At 37.8% G+C, this 23,048-nt stretch overlaps 1 protein-coding gene across 2 annotated transcripts in view; it reads right to left on the bottom strand.

The window, feature by feature from the left end:
* SPAG17 (sperm associated antigen 17) overlaps nt 1-22,818 on the bottom strand; it is a 251,280-nt gene extending 228,462 nt beyond the window's left edge. For both annotated transcript variants that reach the window (XM_032249593.1, XM_032249592.1), the window contains exon 1: nt 22,599-22,818. In XM_032249593.1, the coding sequence (XP_032105484.1) occupies nt 22,599-22,691 (93 nt within the window). In that variant the 5' untranslated portion in view covers nt 22,692-22,818. The remainder of the gene's footprint in view (nt 1-22,598) is intronic.
* Between the last annotated feature and the right edge of the window lie 230 nt (nt 22,819-23,048).

Here is a 23,048-nt window from a genome sequence, read left to right as displayed (position 1 = left end):
CTTCTTTATAGCAATGCAAGAATGCGCATATATTGATGAATTGAGGAGCTGATTATGGGTACAGAGAAGGAGAAAAAAGAATGAATGCAAGATTTGGGCCCCAGTGTCTGTCTGGGTGAATGGTAACATCTTTCAATGAGAAGGTGACAACTTTGCAAAGAATAGCCTTGAAAGGAAAAGTTGGAGTTTGGATCTGAGATACTATGATCTAGATGCCTTTAATTCTTTTCAGCAATGTTTTCAATATCTGTAAGACAGGTATGACCACTAACTAAGATTTGGAGATATCTAATTTAAGTTACCACGACCAATGACTTGTGACTCATTCGGGAGCTCAAAAAAGGAAATAGGCCATAAGGCTAAGACAGTAACAAATAATCAGTAAATTTAATCAAGTAGATATTTTTTTAAAGATCACTATGTGCTTATCACTATCAGGTGCTATAGCCAGGAAGGAGGGAATTCAAATTTCTAAACCTTTGCTATGTTCCAGGGATTAGCAGGGCTGGAACATATATTCTGTAAGAGAATATAAACACAGTAGATGACACTTAAATTGATGAACAATGCAAAGTAGATAACAAAGGTAATAATCGCTGAAGTAGTTTAGTGAAAGGAGGGATATCGGTGAGGGTCATAATGGTGTGACCTGAGTTTTTTTCTCAGAGATATAGGGGAGGATTTTAATGAGCAAGAGTGAGATGGAGGCAGGGAAATCTTCAGGGCCAGAAACTGCTTGGATATAGCAGCATGGGATTGGGGACCATTTGACTGGAGTAGAGGAAGATAAATACAGATAGGCAGAGAAAGGCCGCATTAGGCAGGGCAGTGAAAGCTGAGTAGAACACCTTGGATTTTATCCTGTGGGACTGGGAGCCACTGACGGTTTCCATGGCTAGAGCTCAAACAGTCACCATGTCTTAACCAACACTTTCCTAGGATGTTGCCAAACTCATATTGGCAACACTTATATTTTACTTATATTTAATATTTTTCACTTGCAAAAAAAAATGATCACATATAACATCTAGGTGGATATTTTGACATACTAATTCCCTTCAGTTCCAGAGTCATTCAAATAATACAGTTTTGTCCAAAAAGAGAAATTATAATGTGAGGTTATGAAAAGTCCATTTCCCTCTCAACATTCTTCCTAGCAACTCAGCTGTTTTCATTGGCTTTTATTAAAACAACCTTTGTGTGAACTGGCAATTTGTTTTGTAAATATCAATGAAAGCATATTTCAGAAAATATAGTAATAAAAACCAACCCAATTTCAGAAATCTGCTTGCTGCCAGACGTCAGTCTTCAGCTCATATTATGAGTATTTCCAGTAAGCCTTAAATACACATTAACATAAGAAATAGCTTGCTGTTTAAGATCAAAAAGTTGAAAAACCCTTTGCTGCCTCACAAAAATTGCTCAAGGGTTCTGTCCAATAAAATGCATTTTCCTTTTTGATAAACTACATTTATAAGGGTTTCATGCACTTCAACTGAACTCTTCCTTCCCAAAACCTACTTAGATTCAGTTTATTATCATCCTAGTATTTATATGTTTTATAACTTTGCTTTTTTAAGAGTTTTGGGATATTAATATTTCAACAATATCTATTTTGAACTCATATCCACTTTCCAACCCTTTATAAGAATTAGAAGCTTTGTTCAAAACTCTAGGAACTTCTATTACTATTTTTCAAGTTAAGCACAACTTAGCTATTGACACTAAGCCATGTTTAATAATAGGAGAAAATTAAAAATTAAAATGTGATTCCTCAATTAGAAGTATAATAAGGAGAAGGACAGGCTGTAAGCTAAATGTTCTAAAGAACTTTAACTTGAATGCCTACTGGTTGGCAGATGAAATATCTCTGAAGAGCGAAATTGGTCATTGCATAGTTCTTCTCAGGACACAATCACAATCATCCTATGTATCTGCTATCATGCCTTTTTAATACAAATGTTTTCTGTAAAACATCTCCTAATTCTACTAATTGTTCTGGTTCCCATAACATACATTTCTTCATATTTCAAAGTTAAATGGGTAAATTAATTCAGTATAGAGTTTGGGTGTACACCACAGGCCTAAAACCATGCTAATTATTTTGGGGTACCTATAAGGAAGGTAAGATGTGATTTTTAGCAGCTCATGTTCTATTAACACTTGTGTTCCATATAACATGAAATACAAAGCAAAACTTCAAGATGTTCTATAACTAAGTATTAAGTTATAAGAGAGATCCTAGAACCAAGGTGAAGGAAGAATAACAGTGGCTTAGGGTTTCTAGGGAAGTTTGCTGCAAGACATGCTTTATGAGAGCCTCAAAGATTGGATGGATGGGCAAGGAGTGCAAAGGTAGAAGTTCATGTCAAGCAAGGAGACTGAGTGAGAGAGCAGAGGAGAGGGAGAAAACTCATTTATTGAAGGTGTATTAGATGCCATGTGTTATGGAAATATTTATGAAATAAAATAAACATCATTTAATATTCACAGCAAGTCTTTGAGGTGGCTATTATTGTCTTTATCTGACAAAAGGAGAATGAATAAATCTCAGAGCGGGTAAGAAAGCTGTTTAAGACCACCTGTTACACGGCTAACAATCACAATGTTTGTGTTACCCAAAGTGGAGCTTTCTCCAGCAGCTCACTGCCTCCTTTGTGTGTCTATACAGCGGTGAGGGAACTATCTTGCCTGTAACAACTCAATTTGGTTATTCTGTGAAGTATCCTGTGGCTTTCGTCTGGAGCCAGACTAGAAAGGGGTGAGGAAGGCTGGCTAATTAGACACTGTTCAAAGTGATTATAGATGGTCACTTGCAATTTTTAAACTGGGAATTAACATGGTGTGTGCAGTGTTTAGGAAAGATAGTTTGACAAACAGAAATAGGTAATTCCATGATGAGTAGTAAGCAAAGGGCTCTTTTAAAAATCTAGGGATCAAAAGGTGTGAGTGAGCCTAGGCTATAATGAAGGCATGAAAATGAAGAGAAAGAGATAGAAGTGAGCTGCTACAGGAAAAATCAAGAAGACTTAGAGGCAGAAAATGGGGAAAGAACAAGACCAGTGGATGGTAGATGAGCTTTAGTGACTGTAAGAACTATAGGGCCATGGACAGAAATGGGAAAGTTGAAATGAGGAGGTGATCTGAGACTTTGATGAAATGGCTGGCACACCCAGGAAATGTGGCATGCTTCCAGGCATCAGAAGGGGCCATTTTCTGTACTTTTTTGGAGCTAGAAAAATATCTTTTTCTTAATGAAGAATGTATGTGTCTCACAATAGAGTATGGAATTATAAACTCAAATATTTCTGTTGGTTCTATTTAGATGCTCTCAGTAAGAAGCCTAAGAGTTGAATACAAAAAAGAAAATGCTATGATCTTTCTGTCCTCTAAATGTGAAAGTCAGAGGATAAAGGATTAATTAAGGATGAAGTCTGATGTTTCAGGTAAAATAAGTACTCTTTTCACATTCATTGGTCTTAAGTGACACTTTAATATCGAGTTTAAGTACTAATCAAATAATTTTCAATAGACATTTCTTAAATAACTTCTACTCTATTAATATCTACCTCATGGCACTGCTGTAAAGATAAGAGACTAAATATATAACATTTTGTTATGAATTGCAAGGTCCACGTAAAATGCTATGATTGTCACAACTTACTGTTATGGAGGAAGAATGGAGTAGTGAGAAAATATAAGATATGGTTCCTGATGTGACAAATTACTACATGTTTTTGGACAAGATCTTGAAACTCCTAAATTGTCAGTTTTGTAAAAGGAGAAGATTAGCCTAGATACCTAGGAGTCTCCACCTCTGAATAAATATTGTAAAGGACAGCACAATAATGTATAGAATAACTTTGTGTTTTTCAGCCTGTAAAAGTAATTATTATGCAAATATTACCTCGTATTTGAAAAAGGGCAACCCTATATTGAGAAGGAAAATATAGAAATAGGAAGGAAGACCTAGCAGCCTCAATTAGGACCTCAATATATTATAGGAGATGTTTGCAAATATTTTAAAATATGTAGATATTTATACTAAAGATGAATTGAAAGTTTTATCATAAACTCTTGAAAAAAATTAGGCAAATAATAGGAATGTTCAGTCCCTTGAGTATTAAGATCCTGAAATCATCACTGCAGAATGAAATCAGTTAATACTGGAGTAGTGGATCTGGCTGGGTTAAGAGGTGTGTGGGTTGCCATAAACTTTTTTCTGTGCATTTAATGTTTCCTGTGGTGAGTCACAGTCAGGGAATGGAATAACTCTCATGCCAATAGTTGGTCTCACACAAGTAGATGCCTTTTTGCTACATGTAATAATGTGACTTTAAATGTTGGGAAGAAATAAAAAGGAATACCAGCTTCAGATAACCAAATATAAAAGTATTTAATCATTAAAAGTGACAAAACTCCAATCCAAACTCTACCTGTGAGATGTCTAAAGAACTTAGGCAAACTTCCAGGCAACCCTGATATTCTGAATAAGAACACATTTGGGGACAAAAAGTCCATAATATTTTAATGAAAAAAAATTATGTCTGGCCTTATGGATATTCTCTTTACTGGTACCATGCTTCATTTAACATTAATAACATTGTGTGATTTTTTTCTTGTGTTGGTATGGAAATTCTGACCATAATACAGAATTCTAATTGAAATATATAGCTCAGCCATCTCTGACCATGTGCATTATTCTGAGATAGGCTTTGTGTAATCCAGAAGCTCCTAGAGGGAATGGCTATGCTATTTAAACAAGGCTGGAAATTTTTTACAAATTGCTGTCAACAAAGCTTTTACTCATCTCTCTTCCCAGCCTCACCTCCCATATGATAGTCTTCGAAGAAATGAAAAAGAAATCAGAATTTATTAAAACATATCTTAGACATCAGCAAGATAACAGACTAGAAAGCTCCAGTCCCTCTTTGCCCACCATTAAAAAACAAAAACAAAAACACTAGAGACTATCATAGCAGTATAAGAATTATGAAATCAGTCAAAAATGAGTCCTCCCTGAGGTGGTATGGTTGTGTTATGGTTGGGAGAAAGCAGCCCAATTCCTGATTCCCTCCTGTGACCCAAAGGAATAGAGTAAATCTTATTTGCAACATTCTAAGCTTTTGGTGGGCAGGCCAAGGGACTGTTTTATATCTGGTTTGACTCAGAGCTCAGACAGAACAGCAAGACAGTTAGGATCTCGGGCTGGCAGAAGCTGTGGCCAGTGGCAGGATTTTTGGTATATGGAAGCTTCAGGGCAATGGCAGACTCATGGATGCCTGGGGAAAAGATAATGAGCAGAGGCCCACAACAAGACATTTAAGGCCCTGAGAGGAAACTGCTGTGAGACTCTGGGAAATTAAGACATATTTAAAAGCAGTGATAGATGGGAGAATTTTTTTAATTAAAAGAAAACCCATCTCTACAAAAAAATACAAAAATTAGCTGGATGTGGTGGCATATACCTGTGGTCCCAGCTACTCAGGAGGCTGACTTGGGAATATTGCTTCAGCCTGGGAGGTCAAGGCTGCAGTGAGCTAAGACTGTACAATTACACTCCAGCCTGGGCAATAGAGCAAGACCATATAAATAAAAATAAAAATAAAAATAAAAGCACACACGAAGGGCCAGGAAGAATGCCTGCATGCCCAGAAAAGACCTGGGAAGATTTTAAGCTTTTATCCTTGGCTGTTGCTAAGGCCCAAAACCTGGAAGTGGCTGCTTTTTCAAATGCCCAATTTTCAACGAGGCATACAGAGGACTAGGAACACATGGCCCCATTGAAAGCAACAAAATAAATCTTTAGAAACTGTCCTTGAAGAAATACATGCATTGGACTTACAAGGCAAAATTAAAAAAAAAAAATCAAACCTTTTTTAGATATATTCAAACAGCTAAAGGAAAATGCAATTAAAGGGAACCAGAAACGGACATATGAAGAAAATGAGAATATCAACAAAAAGAAATTATTGAAAAGAACCAACCAGAAATTCAGGAGCTGAAAAATACAATAGCTAAACTAGAAATTTCACTAGAGGGCTTCAGCAGAAGACTTGATGGGACAGAGGAAATTATCAGTGAACTTGAAGACAGGCCATTTGAAATTATAGAGTCTGATAAGCAAAAAGAAAAAAGTATGAAGAAAAGTATATCGAGTATAAGGGACTTAAGGGATACCACCAGGCAGACCAGTAGATGCATATGGAAATCTCAGAAAGATAAGAGACAGTGAAAGAGGTAGAGAGATTATTTGAATTGGTAATGGTTAAAAGCATTTCTAATTTGAAGAATGACATGAATATAAAAATCCAAGGAGCTCAACAAACTCCATGTATGATAAACCCAAAGAGACACATATTGAGACACATAATCAAACTATCAAAAGCCAAAGACAGAATTTTGAATGCAAGGGAAAAGTGACTCATGTATGAGGGATTCTCAATAAGATTATCAGCAAATTTCTCAGGAGAAATCTTGCAGGCCAGAAAGCACTGGGATGATATACTAAAAGTACTGAAAGAAAAAGATTTAAGAGGTCTACATTCAGCAAAATTGTCCTTCAAAAATGGAGAAATGAAGACATTCTCAGAAAGCCAAAATCTAGGGGAGTTCGTTACATTAGGCAACACAAATAAGATTACCCAAAGGCATAGAATAATCAAACCCTCAAAGGTCAAGGACAAAGAGAGGATCCTAAAAGCAGCAAGACCAAAAAAAAAAAAAAACCCAAATAACATATAAGAGTTCTAATTCATCTGATAACAAACTTCTCAGTGGAAACCATATAGGCCATGAGGTGTTTGGGTGACATTTTCAAAGTATGGAAAGAAAAAAAAAGTTGCCATCAAAGAATATTTTATCCAGCAAAGCTACACTTCAAATACAAAGTAGAAATAAAGTCTTTCCCTCAAAAACAAAAGCTAAGAGAATGCACCATCACCAGACCCATCTTAAAAGCTAAAGGGAGTTCTTTAATGTGAAAGAACAAACACTAATGTGCAAAAAGAAAATATTCGAAGGTACAAAACCCACTAGTAAAATTAACTACACAAATAAACCCAGAATACTCTAATGTTGTAATTGTGGTTAGCAATCAAGTAATAATTCTAGTATGAAGCTCAAAAGACAAATCTATCAAAAAAATAATTACTATAGCAACCTGTTAAGAGATAGGCAATATTAAAAATATGCAAATTGAGATAACATAAAGTCAAAATGGAGGGGGTGAATTAAAGTGTGAAGGTTTTTTTAATTGTTTGTTTCTATACTTTTCTAAGCTAAGTAGTCATCTCTTTAAAATAATTTGTAAGCCTCATGGTAGCCACAATGCAAAAACCTATAATATATTCATAAAAGTAAAAAGCAGGATCCAAGATGGCCGTTTAGGAACAGCTCAGGATTGCAGCTCCCAGTGAAAGCGCAGAGGGTGAGTGGACGCCGCGTTTTTATTGCCCACAGACTAGGAAATTCCCGGGCAGAGGTGCTCCACGCTCGCCAGCGCGGCTGTTGTGGCCAGCGCTGCTGTGCCGGCCGGCGCCGGCCGGCGCCGACCAGCGCCGCTGCTCTGCCCCGCGCGGCTGCTTTGTCGGCGCTCCGGAGCCGCGGTTCTCCGTACAAAATACACCGGTCCGGGTGCCCTTTTGGCTGGCGATTGGAGCCACGGGAAGTCGCCCATATGCTGGTTCAAAAAGGGGACTGAGCAGAGAACCAGGACAGTAGATTCCAGGGCAAAAAAAAAAAAAAGAAAAAAAAGCGCCACAAACCTCAGTGCCGCTGTTTAAGCCAGCGCAGTGAGTGGCCGCAGGGGAAAACAAACAGACCCCGGCGCCTCTTCAACAGGCGACTGGAACACCAACTTAAAAAAGGCTCTGAGGCAGGGAGCCAGGCGATCAGGCTCGGCTGGCCCCACCCCCATAAAAGAACAGCAACCAGAAACTCTGGATTGAGAATTTCACAGCGAGCACAGCTGAACCCGGGATAGTCCAGCTCTGTGGGGGAGGGGCGTCCGCCATTACCGAGGCAGCCCGCCGTTGCCAAGGCAACCCGCCATTGCTGAGGCAGCCCGCCGTTGCCAAGGCAACACGCCACAGCAGAGACTCCGCCCCAACAGAGGCGGGCCACCATCGCCAAAGCAGTTCTAACTACACCCATATAAACAGGGCTGCAGGGAAGTTCACTTGGCAGCTGGGCGGAGCCCACAACAGCTCAGCAAAGCTGCTATAGGCCGACAGTGACTAGGCTGCCTCCTTGCTGAGCTGCGCAGGTCTGAAGGAAAAAAAGAAAAAAAAAAAAAAAAAAAAAAGAAGGCAGCAGCATAACAGAAACTCATAAATAAAGCCCTAAATCCCTGGGACAGAGCACCTGGGAACAAAAAGCAGTTTATGAGTTCTGCTGCAGCAGACCTAAAAGTACCTGCCCAGCAGCTCTGAATGAACAACAACAGAGCTCACAGCTCACCATTTGAGCTCCTATAAAGAAAAGACCGTCTCCTCAAGCAGCTCCCTGACCCCTATATATCCAAAAAGACACCTCATAGAGGAGATATCAGATTGACACTAGGCGGGTATCCTTCTGGGACAAAGATAGAAGAAGAAGAAAACTGGTAACAACCCTTGCTGTTCAACAGCTGCTGCAGGTGAACCCCAGGCAAGCAGGGCCTGGAGTGAACCTCAGCAGACCTACAGCAGAGGGGTCAGACTGTCAGAAGGAAAACCAAGAAGCAGAAATAACCTCATCATCAACAAACAGAACGTCAATCTGAAAGATTTGAGACCCAATCTGAAAGCCAGCAACTACAAAGTCGACAGGTGGATAAATCCTTAAGGATGGGAAGAAACCGGCGCAAAAAGGATGAAAACACCCGAAACCAGAACACCTCTCCTCCTAAAAGGGATCACAACTCCTCGCCAGCAAGGGAACAAGGTTGGATGGAGAATGAGTGTGATGAAATGACAGAATCAGAATTCAGAAGGTGGGTAGTAAGAAACTTCTGTGAACTTAAACAACATGTTCTAACCAAATGCAAAGAAACTAAGAACCTTGAAAAAAGATTTGACGAAATGCTAACAAGAATGGACACAATAGAAAGGAATATAAGTGAATTGATGGAGCTGAAAACTGCAACACGAGAACTTCGTGAAGCATGCACAAGTATCAACAGCCGACTTGACCAAGCAGAAGAAAGGATATCAGAGGTCGAAGATCAACTCAATGAAATAAAACGGGAAGGCAAGACTGGAGAAAAAAGGGTAAAAAGGAACGAACAAAGTCTCCAAGAAATGTGGGACTATGTGAAAAGACCTAATCTACGTTTGATAGGCGTACCCGAATGCGACGAAGAGAATGAATCCAAGCTGGAAAATACTCTTCAGGATATTATCCAGGAAAACTTCCCCAACCTAGCAAGGCAGGCAAACATTCAAGTCCAGGAAATACAGAGAACACCACAAAGATATTCGTCAAGAAGAGCAACCCCAAGGCACATAATCGTCAGATTCACCAGGGTCGAAATGAAGGAGAAAATACTAAGGGCGGCCAGAGAGAAAGGTCGGGTTACCCACAAAGGGAAGCCCATCAGACTCACAGCAGATCTCTCAGCAGAAACCCTACAAGCCAGAAGAGAATGGGGGCCAATATTCAACATCCTTAAAGAAAAGAACTTTCAACCCAGAATCTCCTATCCAGCCAAACTAAGCTTCATAAGTGAAGGAAAAATAAAATCCTTTGGGAACATGCAAGTACTCAGAGATTTCGTCACCACCAGGCCAGCTCTACAAGAGCTCCTGAAAGAGGCTCTACACATATAAAGGAACAACAAGTACCAGCTCAACTAAAGGGCAAAACAGCCAGCTAGCACCAAAATGGCAGTATCAAATTCGCACATAACAATATTAACCCTAAATGTAAATGGACTAAATGCCCCAATCAAAAGACACAGACTGACAAATTGGATAAAAAGACAAAACCCATCGGTGTGCTGTATCCAGGAAACCCATCTCACATGCAAGGATACACAAAGGCTCAAAATAAAGGGATGGAGGAAGATTTACCAAGCAAATGGAGAGCAAAAAAAAGCAGGAGTTGCAATTCTCATCTCTGATAAATTAGACTTTAAAGCAACAAAGATCATAAGAGACAAAGAGGGACATTACATAATGGTAAAAGGATCAATGCAACAAGAAGAGCTAACGATCCTAAATATATACGCACCCAATACAGGAGCACCCAGATACATAAGGCAAGTTCTTAATGACTTACAAAGGGACTTAGACTCCCACACAATAATAGTGGGAGACTTTAACACCCCATTGTCAACATTAGACAGATCAACCAGACAGAAAATTAACAAGGATATCCAGGACTTGAACTCAGACCTGGACCAAGCAAACCTAATAGACATTTACAGAACTCTCCACCCCAAATCCACAGAATATACATTCTTCTCAGCACCACATCATACCTATTCTAAAATTGACCACATAATTGGGAGTAAATCACTCCTCAGCAAATGCAAAAGAACGGAAATCGTAACAAACAGTCTCTCAGACCACAGTGCAATCAAGTTAGAACTCAGAATTCAAAAACTAACTCAGAACCGCACAGCTTCATGGAAACTGAACAACTTGCTCTTGAATGTTGACTGGATAAACAATGAAATGAAGGCAGAAATAAAGATGTTCTTCGAAATCAACGAGAATGAAGACACAACATACCAAAATCTCTGGGACACATTTAAAGCAGTATCTAGAGGAAAATATATAGCAATAAGTGCCCACATGAGAAGCAAGGAGAGATCAAAAATTGACACCCTATCGTCAAAACTGAAAGAGCTAGAGGAGCAAGATCAAAAAAACTCAAAGTCTAGCAGAAGACAAGAAATAGCTAAGATCAGAGCAGAACTGAAGGAGATAGAGACACAAAAAACCCTTCAAAAAATCAATAAATCCAGGAGCTGGTTTTTTGAAAAGATCAACCAAATAGACAGACCACTAGCCAGATTAATAAAAAAGAAAAGAGAGAATAACCAAATTGATGCAATAAAAAACGATAAAGGTGATATCACCACAGATTCCACAGAAATTCAAACCATCATCAGAGATTATCACAAACAACTCTATGCACACAAACTAATAAACCTGGAAGAAATGGATACATTCCTGGACACTTGCCTCCTGCCAAGCCTAAACCAGGAAGAAGCCGAAACCCTGAACAGACCCATAACAAGGTCTGAAGTTGAGGCAGCAATTAAGAGCTTACCACCCAAAAAAAGCCCAGGTCCAGATGGGTTCACAGCTGAATTCTACCAGACATACAAAGAGGAGCTGGTACCATTTCTTCTGAAACTATTCCAAACAATACAAAAAGAGGGAATTCTTCCCAAATCATTTTATGAGACCAACATCATCCTGATTCCAAAACCCGGCAGAGACTCAACAAGAAAAGAAAACTTCAGGCCAATATCCATGATGAACATAGATGCAAAAATCTTCAATAAAATACTAACAAGCCGATTGCAACAGCACATCAAAAAGCTTATCCACCATGATCAAGTAGGCTTCATCCCGGGGATGCAAGGCTGGTTCAACATACGCAAGTCTATAAACGTAATTCACCACATAAACAGAACCAAAGACAAAAACCACATGATTATCTCAATTGATGCAGAGAAGGCCTTTGACAAAATTCAACAGCCCTTTATGCTAAAAACACTCAGTAAGCTAGGTATCAATGGAACGTATCTCAAAATAATAAAAGCTATTTATGACAAATCAACAGCCAATATCATACTGAATGGGCAAAAACTGGAAGCATTCCCCTTGAAATGTGGCACCAGACAAGGATGCCCGCTCTCACCACTGCTATTCAATATAGTATTAGAAGTTCTAGCCAGAGCAATCAGGCAAGAAAAAGAAATAAAGGGCATTCAAATAGGAAAGGAGGAAGTCAAATTGTCTCTATTTGCAGACGACATGATTGTATATCTAGAAGACCCCATCGTCTCAGCCCCAAACCTCCTGAAACTGATAAGCAAGTTCAGCAAAGTCTCAGGATACAAAACCAATGTGCAAAAATCACATGCATTCCTATACACCAGTAACAGACTTAAAGAGAGCCAAATCAAGAACAAACTTCCATTCACAATTGCCACAAAGAGAATAAAATACCTAGGAATACAACTAACAAGGAATGTAAAGGACCTCTTCAAGGAGAACTACAAGCCACTGCTCAACGAAATAAGAGAGGACACAAACAGATGGAGAAACATCCCATGTTCATGGTTAGGAAGAATCAATATCGTGAAAATGGCCATACTGCCCAAAGTAATTTACAGATTCAATGCTATCCCCATCAAGCTACCAATGACCTTCTTTGCAGAACTGGAAAAAACCACCTTAAACTTCATATGGAACCAAAAGAGAGCCCGCATAGCCAAGTCAATTCTAAGCAAAAAGAACAAAGCGGGGGGCATCACACTACCAGACTTCAAACTATACTACAAGGCTACAGTAATCAAAACACCATGGTACTGGTACCAAAACAGAGATATAGACCAATGGAACAGAACAGAGGTCTCGGAGGCAACACAACATATCTACAACCATCTGATCTTTGACAAACCAGGCAAAAACAAGCAATGGGGAAAGGATTCCCTGTTCAATAAATGGTGTTGGGAAAGCTGGCTAGCCATGTGCAGAAAGCAGAAACTGGACCCCTTCCTGACACCTTACACTAAAATTAACTCCAGATGGATTAAAGACTTAAACATAAGACCTAACACCATAAAAACCCTAGAAGAAAATCTAGGCAAAACCATTCAGGACGTAGGTGTAGGCAAGGACTTCATGACCAAAACGCCAAACGCATTGACAACAAAAGCCAAAATAGACAAATGGGACCTAATCAAACTCCACAGCTTCTGCACAGCAAAAGAAACAATCATTAGAGTGAATCGGCAACCAACAGATTGGGAAAAAATTTTTGCAGTTTACCCATCTGACAAAGGGCTGATATCCAAAATTTACAAAGAACTAAAGCAGATTTACAAGAAAAAAACTAACAAGCCCATTCAAAAGTGGGCAAAGGATATGAACAGACACTTCTCAAAAGAAGACATACGTGAGGCCAACAAACATATGAAAAAATGCTCATCATCACTGATCATCAGAGAAATGCAAATCAAAACTACACTGAGATACCATCTCACGCCGGTTAGAATGGCGATCATTAAAAAATCTGGAGACAACAGATGCTGGAGAGGATGTGGAGAAATAGGAACACTTTTGCACTGTTGGTGGGAGTGTAAATTAGTGCAACCATTGTGGAAGACAGTGTGGCGATTCCTCAAGGACCTAGAAATAGAAATTCCATTTGACCCAGCAATCCCATTACTGGGTATATATCCAAAGGATTACAAATCGTTCTACTATAAGGACACGTGCACACGAATGTTCATTGCAGCACTGTTTACAATAGCAAAGACCTGGAACCAACCCAAATGCCCATCGACGATAGACTGGATAGGGAAAATGTGGCACATATACACCATGGAATATTATGCAGCCATCAGAAACGATGAGTTTGGGTCCTTTGTAGGGACATGGATGAACCTGGAAACCATCATTCTCAGCAAACTGACAGAAGAGCAGAAGATCAAACACCGCATGTTCTCACTCATAGGCGGGTGTTGAACAATGAGAACACATGGACACAGGGAGGGGAGCACTACACACTGGGGTCAGTTGGGGGGAAATAGGGGAGGGAGGGTGGGGGGTGGGAAGCTGGGGAGAGATAGCAAGGGGAGAAATGCCAGATGTAGGTGATGGGGAGGAAGGCAGCAAATCACACTGCCACGTGTGTTCCTATGCAACAATTTTGCATGTTCTTCACATGTACCCCAAAATGTAAAATGCAATAAAATAAATAAATGGGAAAAAAAAAAAAGAAATGTTTTAATTTCTAAAAAATACAAAAAAAAAAAAGTAAAAAGCAAAAAATTAAAACATACTACCAGAGAAAAATCACTTAATCACAAAGGAAGACAGAAAGGAAGAAAGGAAGAGGAATTATGATACAAGGACACAGCAACAAATGGCAATGGTAAATGTTTAACAACATTGACTGAAAATTGACTCAAATCTCTAATTAAAAGGCATAGAATGGCTGAATGGATAAAGAAAAAAAACCCAACTCTATGCTGCCTACAAGAAATCCACTTCACCTATAAAGACATGCATACTCTGAAAGTGAAGAAGTATTTCATGCAACCTGAAACCAAAAAAAGAACAAGAATAGCCATACTTATATAAGGTAAAATAAACTACAAATCATAACTGTAAAAAGAGACAAAGGAGGTCACTATATAATGATAAACATTTCAATACAGCAAGAGGGTATCGCAGTTATAAATATCTATGCATCCAACATCAGAACTCCAAAGTATGTAAAGCAATCATTAATAGATGTAAAGGGAGAGATAGATTGTAATAAAATGATAGTAGAGGACCCACTGTCAGTAATGGACAAATAATCCAGACAAAAAATCACCAAAAAATACTGGAGTTAAAATACACAGTATATCAAATAGGCCTACCTGATATTTACACAGCATTTCAATCAAATAGTGCAGAATATACATTCTTTTCAGCAGCACACAGAACACTTTCTATTATAGATCATATCTTAGGCCACAAAACAAGTTTCAACAAATTAAAAAGAGTAGAAATTATATCAAGAATCTTTACTTACCACAAAGAAATAAAACTGGAAATCAATAACAAGAGAAACCTCAAAAACCACACAAACACATGGAAATTAAACAACTTGCTTCTGAATGTTAAATTGGTTAATGAAAAAATTAAGAACATTAAAAAATTTCTTGAAACAAATGAAAATAGAAAAACAACATACTAAAATCTATGGGATACAGCAAAAGCAAAATTAAGAGGAAACTTTATTGAAATACACTTGTATCCATAAACTAGAAAGACTTCAAATAAAACAATTTAATCATTGTATTAGTCAGTTCTCATATTGCTATGAAGAAATAAGAATGGATAATTTGTAAAGAAAAGAAGTTTAATGGATTCACAATTCTGCATTGCTGGGAAGGTCTCAGGAAACTTATAATCATGGCAAAAGATGAAGGAAAGCAAAGGCATGTTTTACAAAGCAGCAGGTGGGAAAGCATATGAGCTAGTACAGGGAAACAGCCTTTTATAAAACCATAAGATCTCAGGAGATTCCCTCACTATCACAAGAACAGCATGGGGAAAACCACCCCCATGATTCAAATATCTCCATTTGGTCTCTCCCTTGACACATGGGGATTATGGGGATTACAATTCAAGGTGAGATTTGGTTAAGGACCCAAAGCCAAAGCATATCAGTCATGCACGTCAAAGAACTAGAAAAGCAAGAATGAACCAAACATCAAATTAGTGGAAGGAAAATAATAAAGATCAGAGGAAGAATAAATGAAACTGAGGCTAAAAAAAATAGAGATCAATGGAATAAAACAAGTTGTTTTTTTTTTTTTTTTGAAAAGATAAACAAATTGTCAAACCTTTAGGAAAAAAAGAGAGAAGTCCCAGGTAAATAAGCCTGGAAACAAAACAGGAGATACAACAACTAAGGCCATAGAAATGCAAAGAATCATGAGAGACTATTATGAAGAACTGAAAAACAAAAATTGGAAAACCCAGCATTAATGGACAAATTCCTAACATATACAACCTACTAAGATTGAACCATGAATAAATAGATAATTTTAGCAAGCCAAAAATGAATAATGAGATTGAAGCTGTAATAAAAAATTTTCCCATCAAATTTAAAAGAATGTCAGGAATGTAAGGATGGCTTAACATAAGCAAATCAAGAAACGTGACCTATTGTATGAATAGAACCAAGAATAAAACACATATGATCATTTCAATAGATGATGAAAAAGCATTTGATATAATTTAATATCCATTTAGGATTAAAACCCTAAAAACTGCGTATAGAGAAAACATACCTCAAATGATAAAGGCCAACACTCAGCTAAAATCATATTGACTAGGAAGAAATGGAAAGCCTTTCCACTAAGATCTGGAATAGGACAACAAGAATGCTGAATTTTACCACTTTTATTTAACATAATGCTGGAAATCTTGGACAGAACAATTAGGCAAGAAATAGAGATGAAGGACATCCAAATTGAAAAGAAATGAGTCAAATTTTCATTGTTTACAGGCATGATTTCATACTTAGAAAAATCTAAAGATTCCACCAAAAAACCTGTTAGAACTGATAAGTAAAGTTGCAGGATACAAAATAACATACAAAAATCAGTAGCACTTATATTGACCATCAGCATACAATCTGAAAAAAAAAATCAATAAAGCAAACCCATTTGCAGTAAATATCTAGGAATAAAATACTAGGAATCGATTTTATCAAAGAAAAGAAAGATCTATACAAATAAAACTAGAAACACTGATGTAAAAGATTGAAAAGGATGCACACCAAAAAGAAAAGATATCCCACGTCCTTGAACTGAAATAATTAATTTTGTAAAATGTCCATGCTATACAAAAGAATTTGCAGTTATGCAATCCTTATTAAAATACTAATGACATTCTTCACAAAAATGGAAAAAAGAATCCTGAAATTTATGTGGAACCACACAAGACCCAGGAGAATCAAAAAATTCTTAAGCAAAAAGAACAAAGCTAGAGGCATCAAACTATCTGATTTCAAAATACAGTAAACAAATCAGCATGTAGTCTCTACTAAAATACAAAAACTTAGCCATATATCAAACTCATTTTCAACAAAAGTGCCAAGAATATACAATAGAAAAAGACAGTCTCTTCACTAAATGTGAAATAAATGCTGGGATAGCCATATGCAGAAGAAGGAAACTGGACCCCTATCTCTCTCCATATACAAAAATCAAATCAAAATGGATTGCAGACTTAAATCTAATACCTGAAATTATGATATTATCAAAGGAAAACATTGGAGAAATGCTTGAGGACATTGGTCTAGGCAAATATTTTTTGTGTAAGAACACAAAAGCTTACGTAACCAAAGCAAAAATAGAGAAGTGGGATCATATCAAGCTATAAAGCTCTGCACAGCAAAGAAAACAATCAGCAAAGTCAAAAGACAACTCAAGGAGTAGGATAAAATATTTGCAAATTCTTCATCTGACAAAAAATTAATAACCAGATATTTAAGGGGCTCAAACAACTAAACAGGAAAAAAAAATAATCTGACTTAAAAATAGGCAAAGGATTCAAATAGACATTTCTCAAAAAATGTACTAATTACCAAAAGTTATATAAAAAGATGCTCAACATCACTAATCATCAGATAAATGCCAGTCAAAACCACAATGAGATATCAGGCCACCCCAGTTAAAATCGCTTTTGTCAAAAAGACACGGAATAATGAGTGTTGGCAGGGATACGGAGAAAGGGGAACTCTTGTATACTGTTGATGAGAATGTAAATTAGAACAGACACTATAGAAAACTATATGGAGATTTCTCAAAAAGCTAATGATAGAACTACCATATAATCCAGCAGTTCCACTATTTGATATATAGCCAAAAGAAAGGATATCAATGTATTGAAGAGAGATTTGCACTTCCATGTTTACTGCAGCAGTATTCACAATAGCCAAAGTATGGAATCAATCTAAGTGCCCATCAACAGATGAATCAATAAAGAAAACTGTATATGTAATACATATACACAATATAATACTATTTAGCCATACAACATGAAATCCTGTCCTTCATAGCAACAAGGATGGAACTAGAGTTCATTATGTTAAGCGTAATAAGGGAAAGATGAATACCATATGTTCTCACTCTTATGTGGGAAATATAAAAGTAGAGCTCATGAAGCTAGAGAGTAGAATGAAAGTTAACAGAAGCTGGGGAAACTAGCAAGGAAGGGGCATAAAGAGAGTTTGCTTAATGGGTACAAATATACAGTTTGATAGAATAAATAAGCCTAGTGTTTAATAGATCAGAAGGGTGACTATAATTTACAATAATCTATCATATATTTCAAAAAAGCTAGAAGAGAATAACATGAGTGTTTCTAGTATAAAGAAAAGACAAATATTCAAAAAGATGAATATCCTAGTTATAGTCATTTGATCTTTTCAAACTACATGATTGTATTAAATTATCACATGTACCTCTAAAATGTGTACCTCTATTACATATGAATAAAAAATAAAATGGATAAAAAAATGTTAAACGGGGTCCTTCAAGCTGAAATGAAGGATGCTAGATAGTAACTGTAAGCCATATGAAAATATAAAGTTCTTTAGTTAAAAAAAATGCATGAACAAATTTATTTTAAAAAGTACTATTATCATTTTGATTTGTAAATCCACTTTTTATTTTCTACAGGATTTAAAGAAAAATGGGTAAAAATAATTATAAATCTATGCTAATGAGTACATAAAGATGTAATTTGTGACACCATAACGTAAGTTATGCAGGAGGTGAGGCTGTAAAGTGAATTTACATAAGAAATTGATATTAAGTTGGTATCAATTTAAGACGGATTATTATAACTTTATGATATTACATGGTAACCACAAAGAAAATATCTACAGAATATACACAGAAGAAAATGAGAAGGTATTCTAAACATGTCACTAGAAAAACTCAACTAAATAAAGACACTAATGGAGGGAACAAAGGACACAACAAATCTGTAAGACATAGAAAACAAATAATAAAGTGGCAAAAGTAAGTCTTTTCATACTAGTAATTACTTTAAATGTAAATGTATTAGCTCTACAACAACAAAACAGAGACTGGCAGAATGGATTAAAAAACAACAAAAAAACCTCAGAATTAAAGTATATCCTGTTGGCAGAGATTCACTTTAGATATAAGGATATGCATGGGTTGAAAGTAAAGGGACAAAGGTATTCCTTGCAAATATTAATGGTAACTAAAAGAGAGCAGGCTAGGTTAAGCAACTACAACACAAAAAAGACTCTAAATCAAAAGCTGTTATAAGAGACAAAGAATAAAGATGCTCATCATCACTTATCATTAAAGAAATGAAAATCTAAACCACAATGAGATATCACCTCATATCTGTTAGGATGGCTATTAGTAAAAAATCAAAAACAAAACCAATAAACAAACAAAAACAAATCTCACCAAAAAATAAAAATAAAACAACAACAAAAAGTAAAAAGTGTTGGCAAATATGTGGTTAAACTGAAATCCTTGTACATTGCTGGTGGGAATGTAAAATGATATAGCCACTGTGCAAAATGATATGGTAGTTCCTCAAAGAATGAAATCTGAGCACAGTGGCTTACTCCTATAATCCCAGCACTTTGAGAGGCTGAGGTGGGAGGATTGCTTGAGTCCAGGAGTTTGAGACCAGGCTGGGCCACGTAGGCCCTATCTCAAAACAAAATTAAATATACAAAATTGCCATATGATCCAGTAATTCTACTTCTGTATACATACCCAAATGTTTTTAAAGCAGGGACTCCAACGAATTTTTGTACACCCATGTTAATACCCACGTTAACAGCAGCAGTCCTCACAATATTCAAGAGGTGAAAGCAACCCAAGTGCCCATCAATGAATGAATGAATAAATAAAATGTAAAAAGGAAATAAATTCTGATACATGCTACAGTATGAATGAACCTTGAGGACATTAAGTAAAATAAGAGTCACAAAAAGACAAATACTGTATGATTCCACTTACACGAAGTACCTAAAGCAGTCAAATTCGGAGAGACAGAAAGTACAATGGCAGCTTTCTGGGGCTGAGGAGAGGGAAGGATGGGCAATTAATATTACTTAATTAGTACTGAGGGCTAAGTTTCACACCTCTTCCTCTCACTGTGGGCAATAGAGCCTGCCTTGACCATTGCATGGAAAGATGTTAACTTCTATGATACCAACGCATATCTTTGACTTTCTAATGCTGCTAGAGATCATAAAGATAATGTCTATGTCACATACATACTAACACAAAAGGATCTTATTGCCAATGTACCTAAATATTTTCTTTTTATATAATTTGAGGTGTGATATTTCTTCTATATCAATAGGTTAAATATTTTGGTATAGTAAAGAGAGTAAATGACCATTTATTTGACGGAATTAATTTGGGAGTAATGTATACCCAGAAGTGGTCTAACCTACATTTTTTTCCCAATCTAAATGTGTCAGATTTACTTAGTGCACATATTAGTCTCCTTACTTAAAATAATCATGCTCCTTCATTCTACCTGTTCAAATTCCACCCACTGTTTAGGGCCCAGGTGAAGGCAAATATTTTACAAAGCATTTCCTGACGATCCCAGCCCATCTTTATCCTCCTAACCTCTAGTCTCTATTTAATCATTTGGTGCTTAGTGATAGAATGCTTTGTATTATTTGCTTTCATTTTATATTTAAAACCAACTAAAATATATGAAAAAACTGACAATTATTCCAGCCTGAAAGGATAATCTGAGACAGTGATACAAGGTAAATTCAACAAAACCAGATTGTGAACTTGTTTATTCTCTTTAAAGCCTACCCAACATGAACATGAATTCAAAAATACTATTGATTTGGATTATCCAATAAGTTAATTCTAAAAACTGGTTTATGGAAAATTGAAGGAATTCTCTTCTCCTCCCCCACCCCCGACACACACACATAATACAACACACACACTAGCACACACACTCAACCACACATACTTCGACATGAATAACAAGTGTATGGAAAGAAACTCTCTGGATACTAAAACAGTAGAGTACACTATGTGTGCTCAAGATTCACACATCCACAGTCATCTGCAACCTAAATTCAGAGTCTGTTGCATTGGTGGTTAGGGCATGCCTCTGGGCATTGAACTGCTGGGTTAATGTGGAAATTATCCTTTTGGATCAGATATGAAATCAAGCAGAGAAAAATGTGAGAGGAGGTGGAGGGTAGTTGTCTTTTTCCTGCAATAAAAAAACATGTGTTCCAACAAACTGAAGAAAATAGAGTTCACTCTTTATAGTTAAAATTACATATTACTTTGAGTTCAAATTCTTTCTATTAATACATAAGATTTATTGAAGTTATATTGTTTGAGTAGGATCAAGAAAGCTGAATATTATTTCAGGTTTTCAAGCCATAAGGACAAATAGTGCCTTTAGGTTTTCCATTCAACTAGGAAAATTATAGCTTCATATTTGCAACACTAAAGCTAATGCAGTGTCAGCACCTCCATCAAACCCCGTTGTTCAGCAGTTTATAATTCAAGCAGAAACGTTCACTCCAAGACCAAACTTGGCCTATACAATCTCAAAAAAATGGAGAAAAAATTATTTTGGCTAGCGCTGACTTATAAAAGCAAAAGAGAGGGTGCTTTTACAAAGTGCTTTGAAAAACATCTTTGAGAATTTGAGAAAGTAACTGGGGATTACTGAGTTGACATCCGGCATTACTAAAGTTATAGAAAGGACCCAAAATTCCATGACATCACATCAGCACCAGGAGTATCATAACTACTTTCATGAAATTCTTCATCAGGACTAATTTCCTTATCAAACAGAATTGCTGTTAATAGGAAAAATCAATCATAGTGGAAAATAAAGACAAATAGGTAAAAATTTCTCATGAGGGCAACACAAGACTTTAGATCCATTTTCCCTTTAAGTACTAACTCTCTAGTGCACCATATAGACGCATATAAAATGAAAAAAATACTTTACCCCCACTTATTGAAGTCGTTCACAATGATGGGCTGGAATTTCCAGAAACAACCTTTCTCTTCCCAATGCTAACTTGGACTTAGAAACACCTTCATGTAGAAGGGGATTTCCAGCCGCAGGGACGAGAGCTATAGGGCTCCTCATTCACTGAAGGTGAGTGGGGAGCCAGTGAGTTCTGGGATTTCATGCACTTTGAAGTCCTGTGGCAGGTGGGTTGTAGATTGCCTGGTGCCTTTGTGGCATCCTGTGGGTAAGTTGGCTGCCAACCCCTCATTGCTCTGATCTCCCACACCTTCAAAATATGTCAAAGCTTTAATAGAGTGGGATCAGGGCATTACATTAAAAAATCATCTTTTCCTATCTATACAAAGCTCCCTTGTACTAAATACAGTGTAATTCTAGGCACTCCGTGTCTGTTTTCAGTCAGCATTTACTAAAGCCCTATTACAGGCTAGGCCACAGATTATTTGATAAGATTCTCATCCTTTAAAAGATGTCAGGAGGAAACGAAAAGTCCATAAAAAAAAAAAAAAAACTCCAGTACAGTTGTGGAGTGCCATCTGGACGACTTCACTGAAAAGGGTCTGGGGGTGTCAGAGCGACACCTCCTCTGTTCCCCACCACGCAGCTCTCACCAGCCTTTGAAACCACACTGACTCACCTGCTGCGTATTCCCTTTCTTCTTCCCTTAAGTTCTGCTCATTTATCAAGCACTCCCTGTCCCTGGGACCCTGGGTCCCGGAACCTTCAGGCCCCAGAGATACTGATGAGAGGGCACGGCTGAAGGCCTCGCCTAGGAGGGTGTGGCAGGGCCACTGGCATTTCCGGGGGCAGAGACGGCTTCAAGGGCTCAAGGCTCACCTGATTGAACTGTGCAGCTACGAGCGAGGGTTCCCATATCTTAGAACTGGTGGTGTTCACAGTCCCACCCGGTTTCTCTTTCTTGGGTGCCATGCAAAGGACGGGAGGAACATTGATTGGCGTCTAACCTGGGCTCCGGCCCTGCCTGAGCGTCTCTGCTACCACAGTAACCGAAGCCACGCCCCGTCCCTGAACGACGTCGCTCCGCTCCAGGGGTCAACCGCTTCCGTCTCCATAGCAACGGAGTTTCCGGGCGCGCGGCGCCTGGGGGCGGGGTTCCCAGTTCCCGGGTCGGAGTTGAGGACTTCTCAGCAGGAGAGCTGCGCAGGCGGTGGAGGGCAGGACGAGGCTGGCCTCGGCGGTCGGGCTACGTTCTTCTACGGTCCGAGGCGTTGTCTAGAAACTCTAAATGTCTGGAATCCCATCCAGGACTCCTCCACCCAAATTTCT

The sequence above is a fragment of the Sapajus apella genome, unplaced genomic scaffold (genome assembly GCF_009761245.1).
Source record: "Sapajus apella isolate SASKATOON/1434 unplaced genomic scaffold, GSC_monkey_1.0 scaffold69, whole genome shotgun sequence".
NCBI lineage: Eukaryota > Metazoa > Chordata > Mammalia > Primates > Cebidae > Sapajus > Sapajus apella.
The sequence above is the reverse complement of the archived record's forward strand: the minus strand, read 5'-3'. Positions and strand labels throughout refer to the sequence as shown.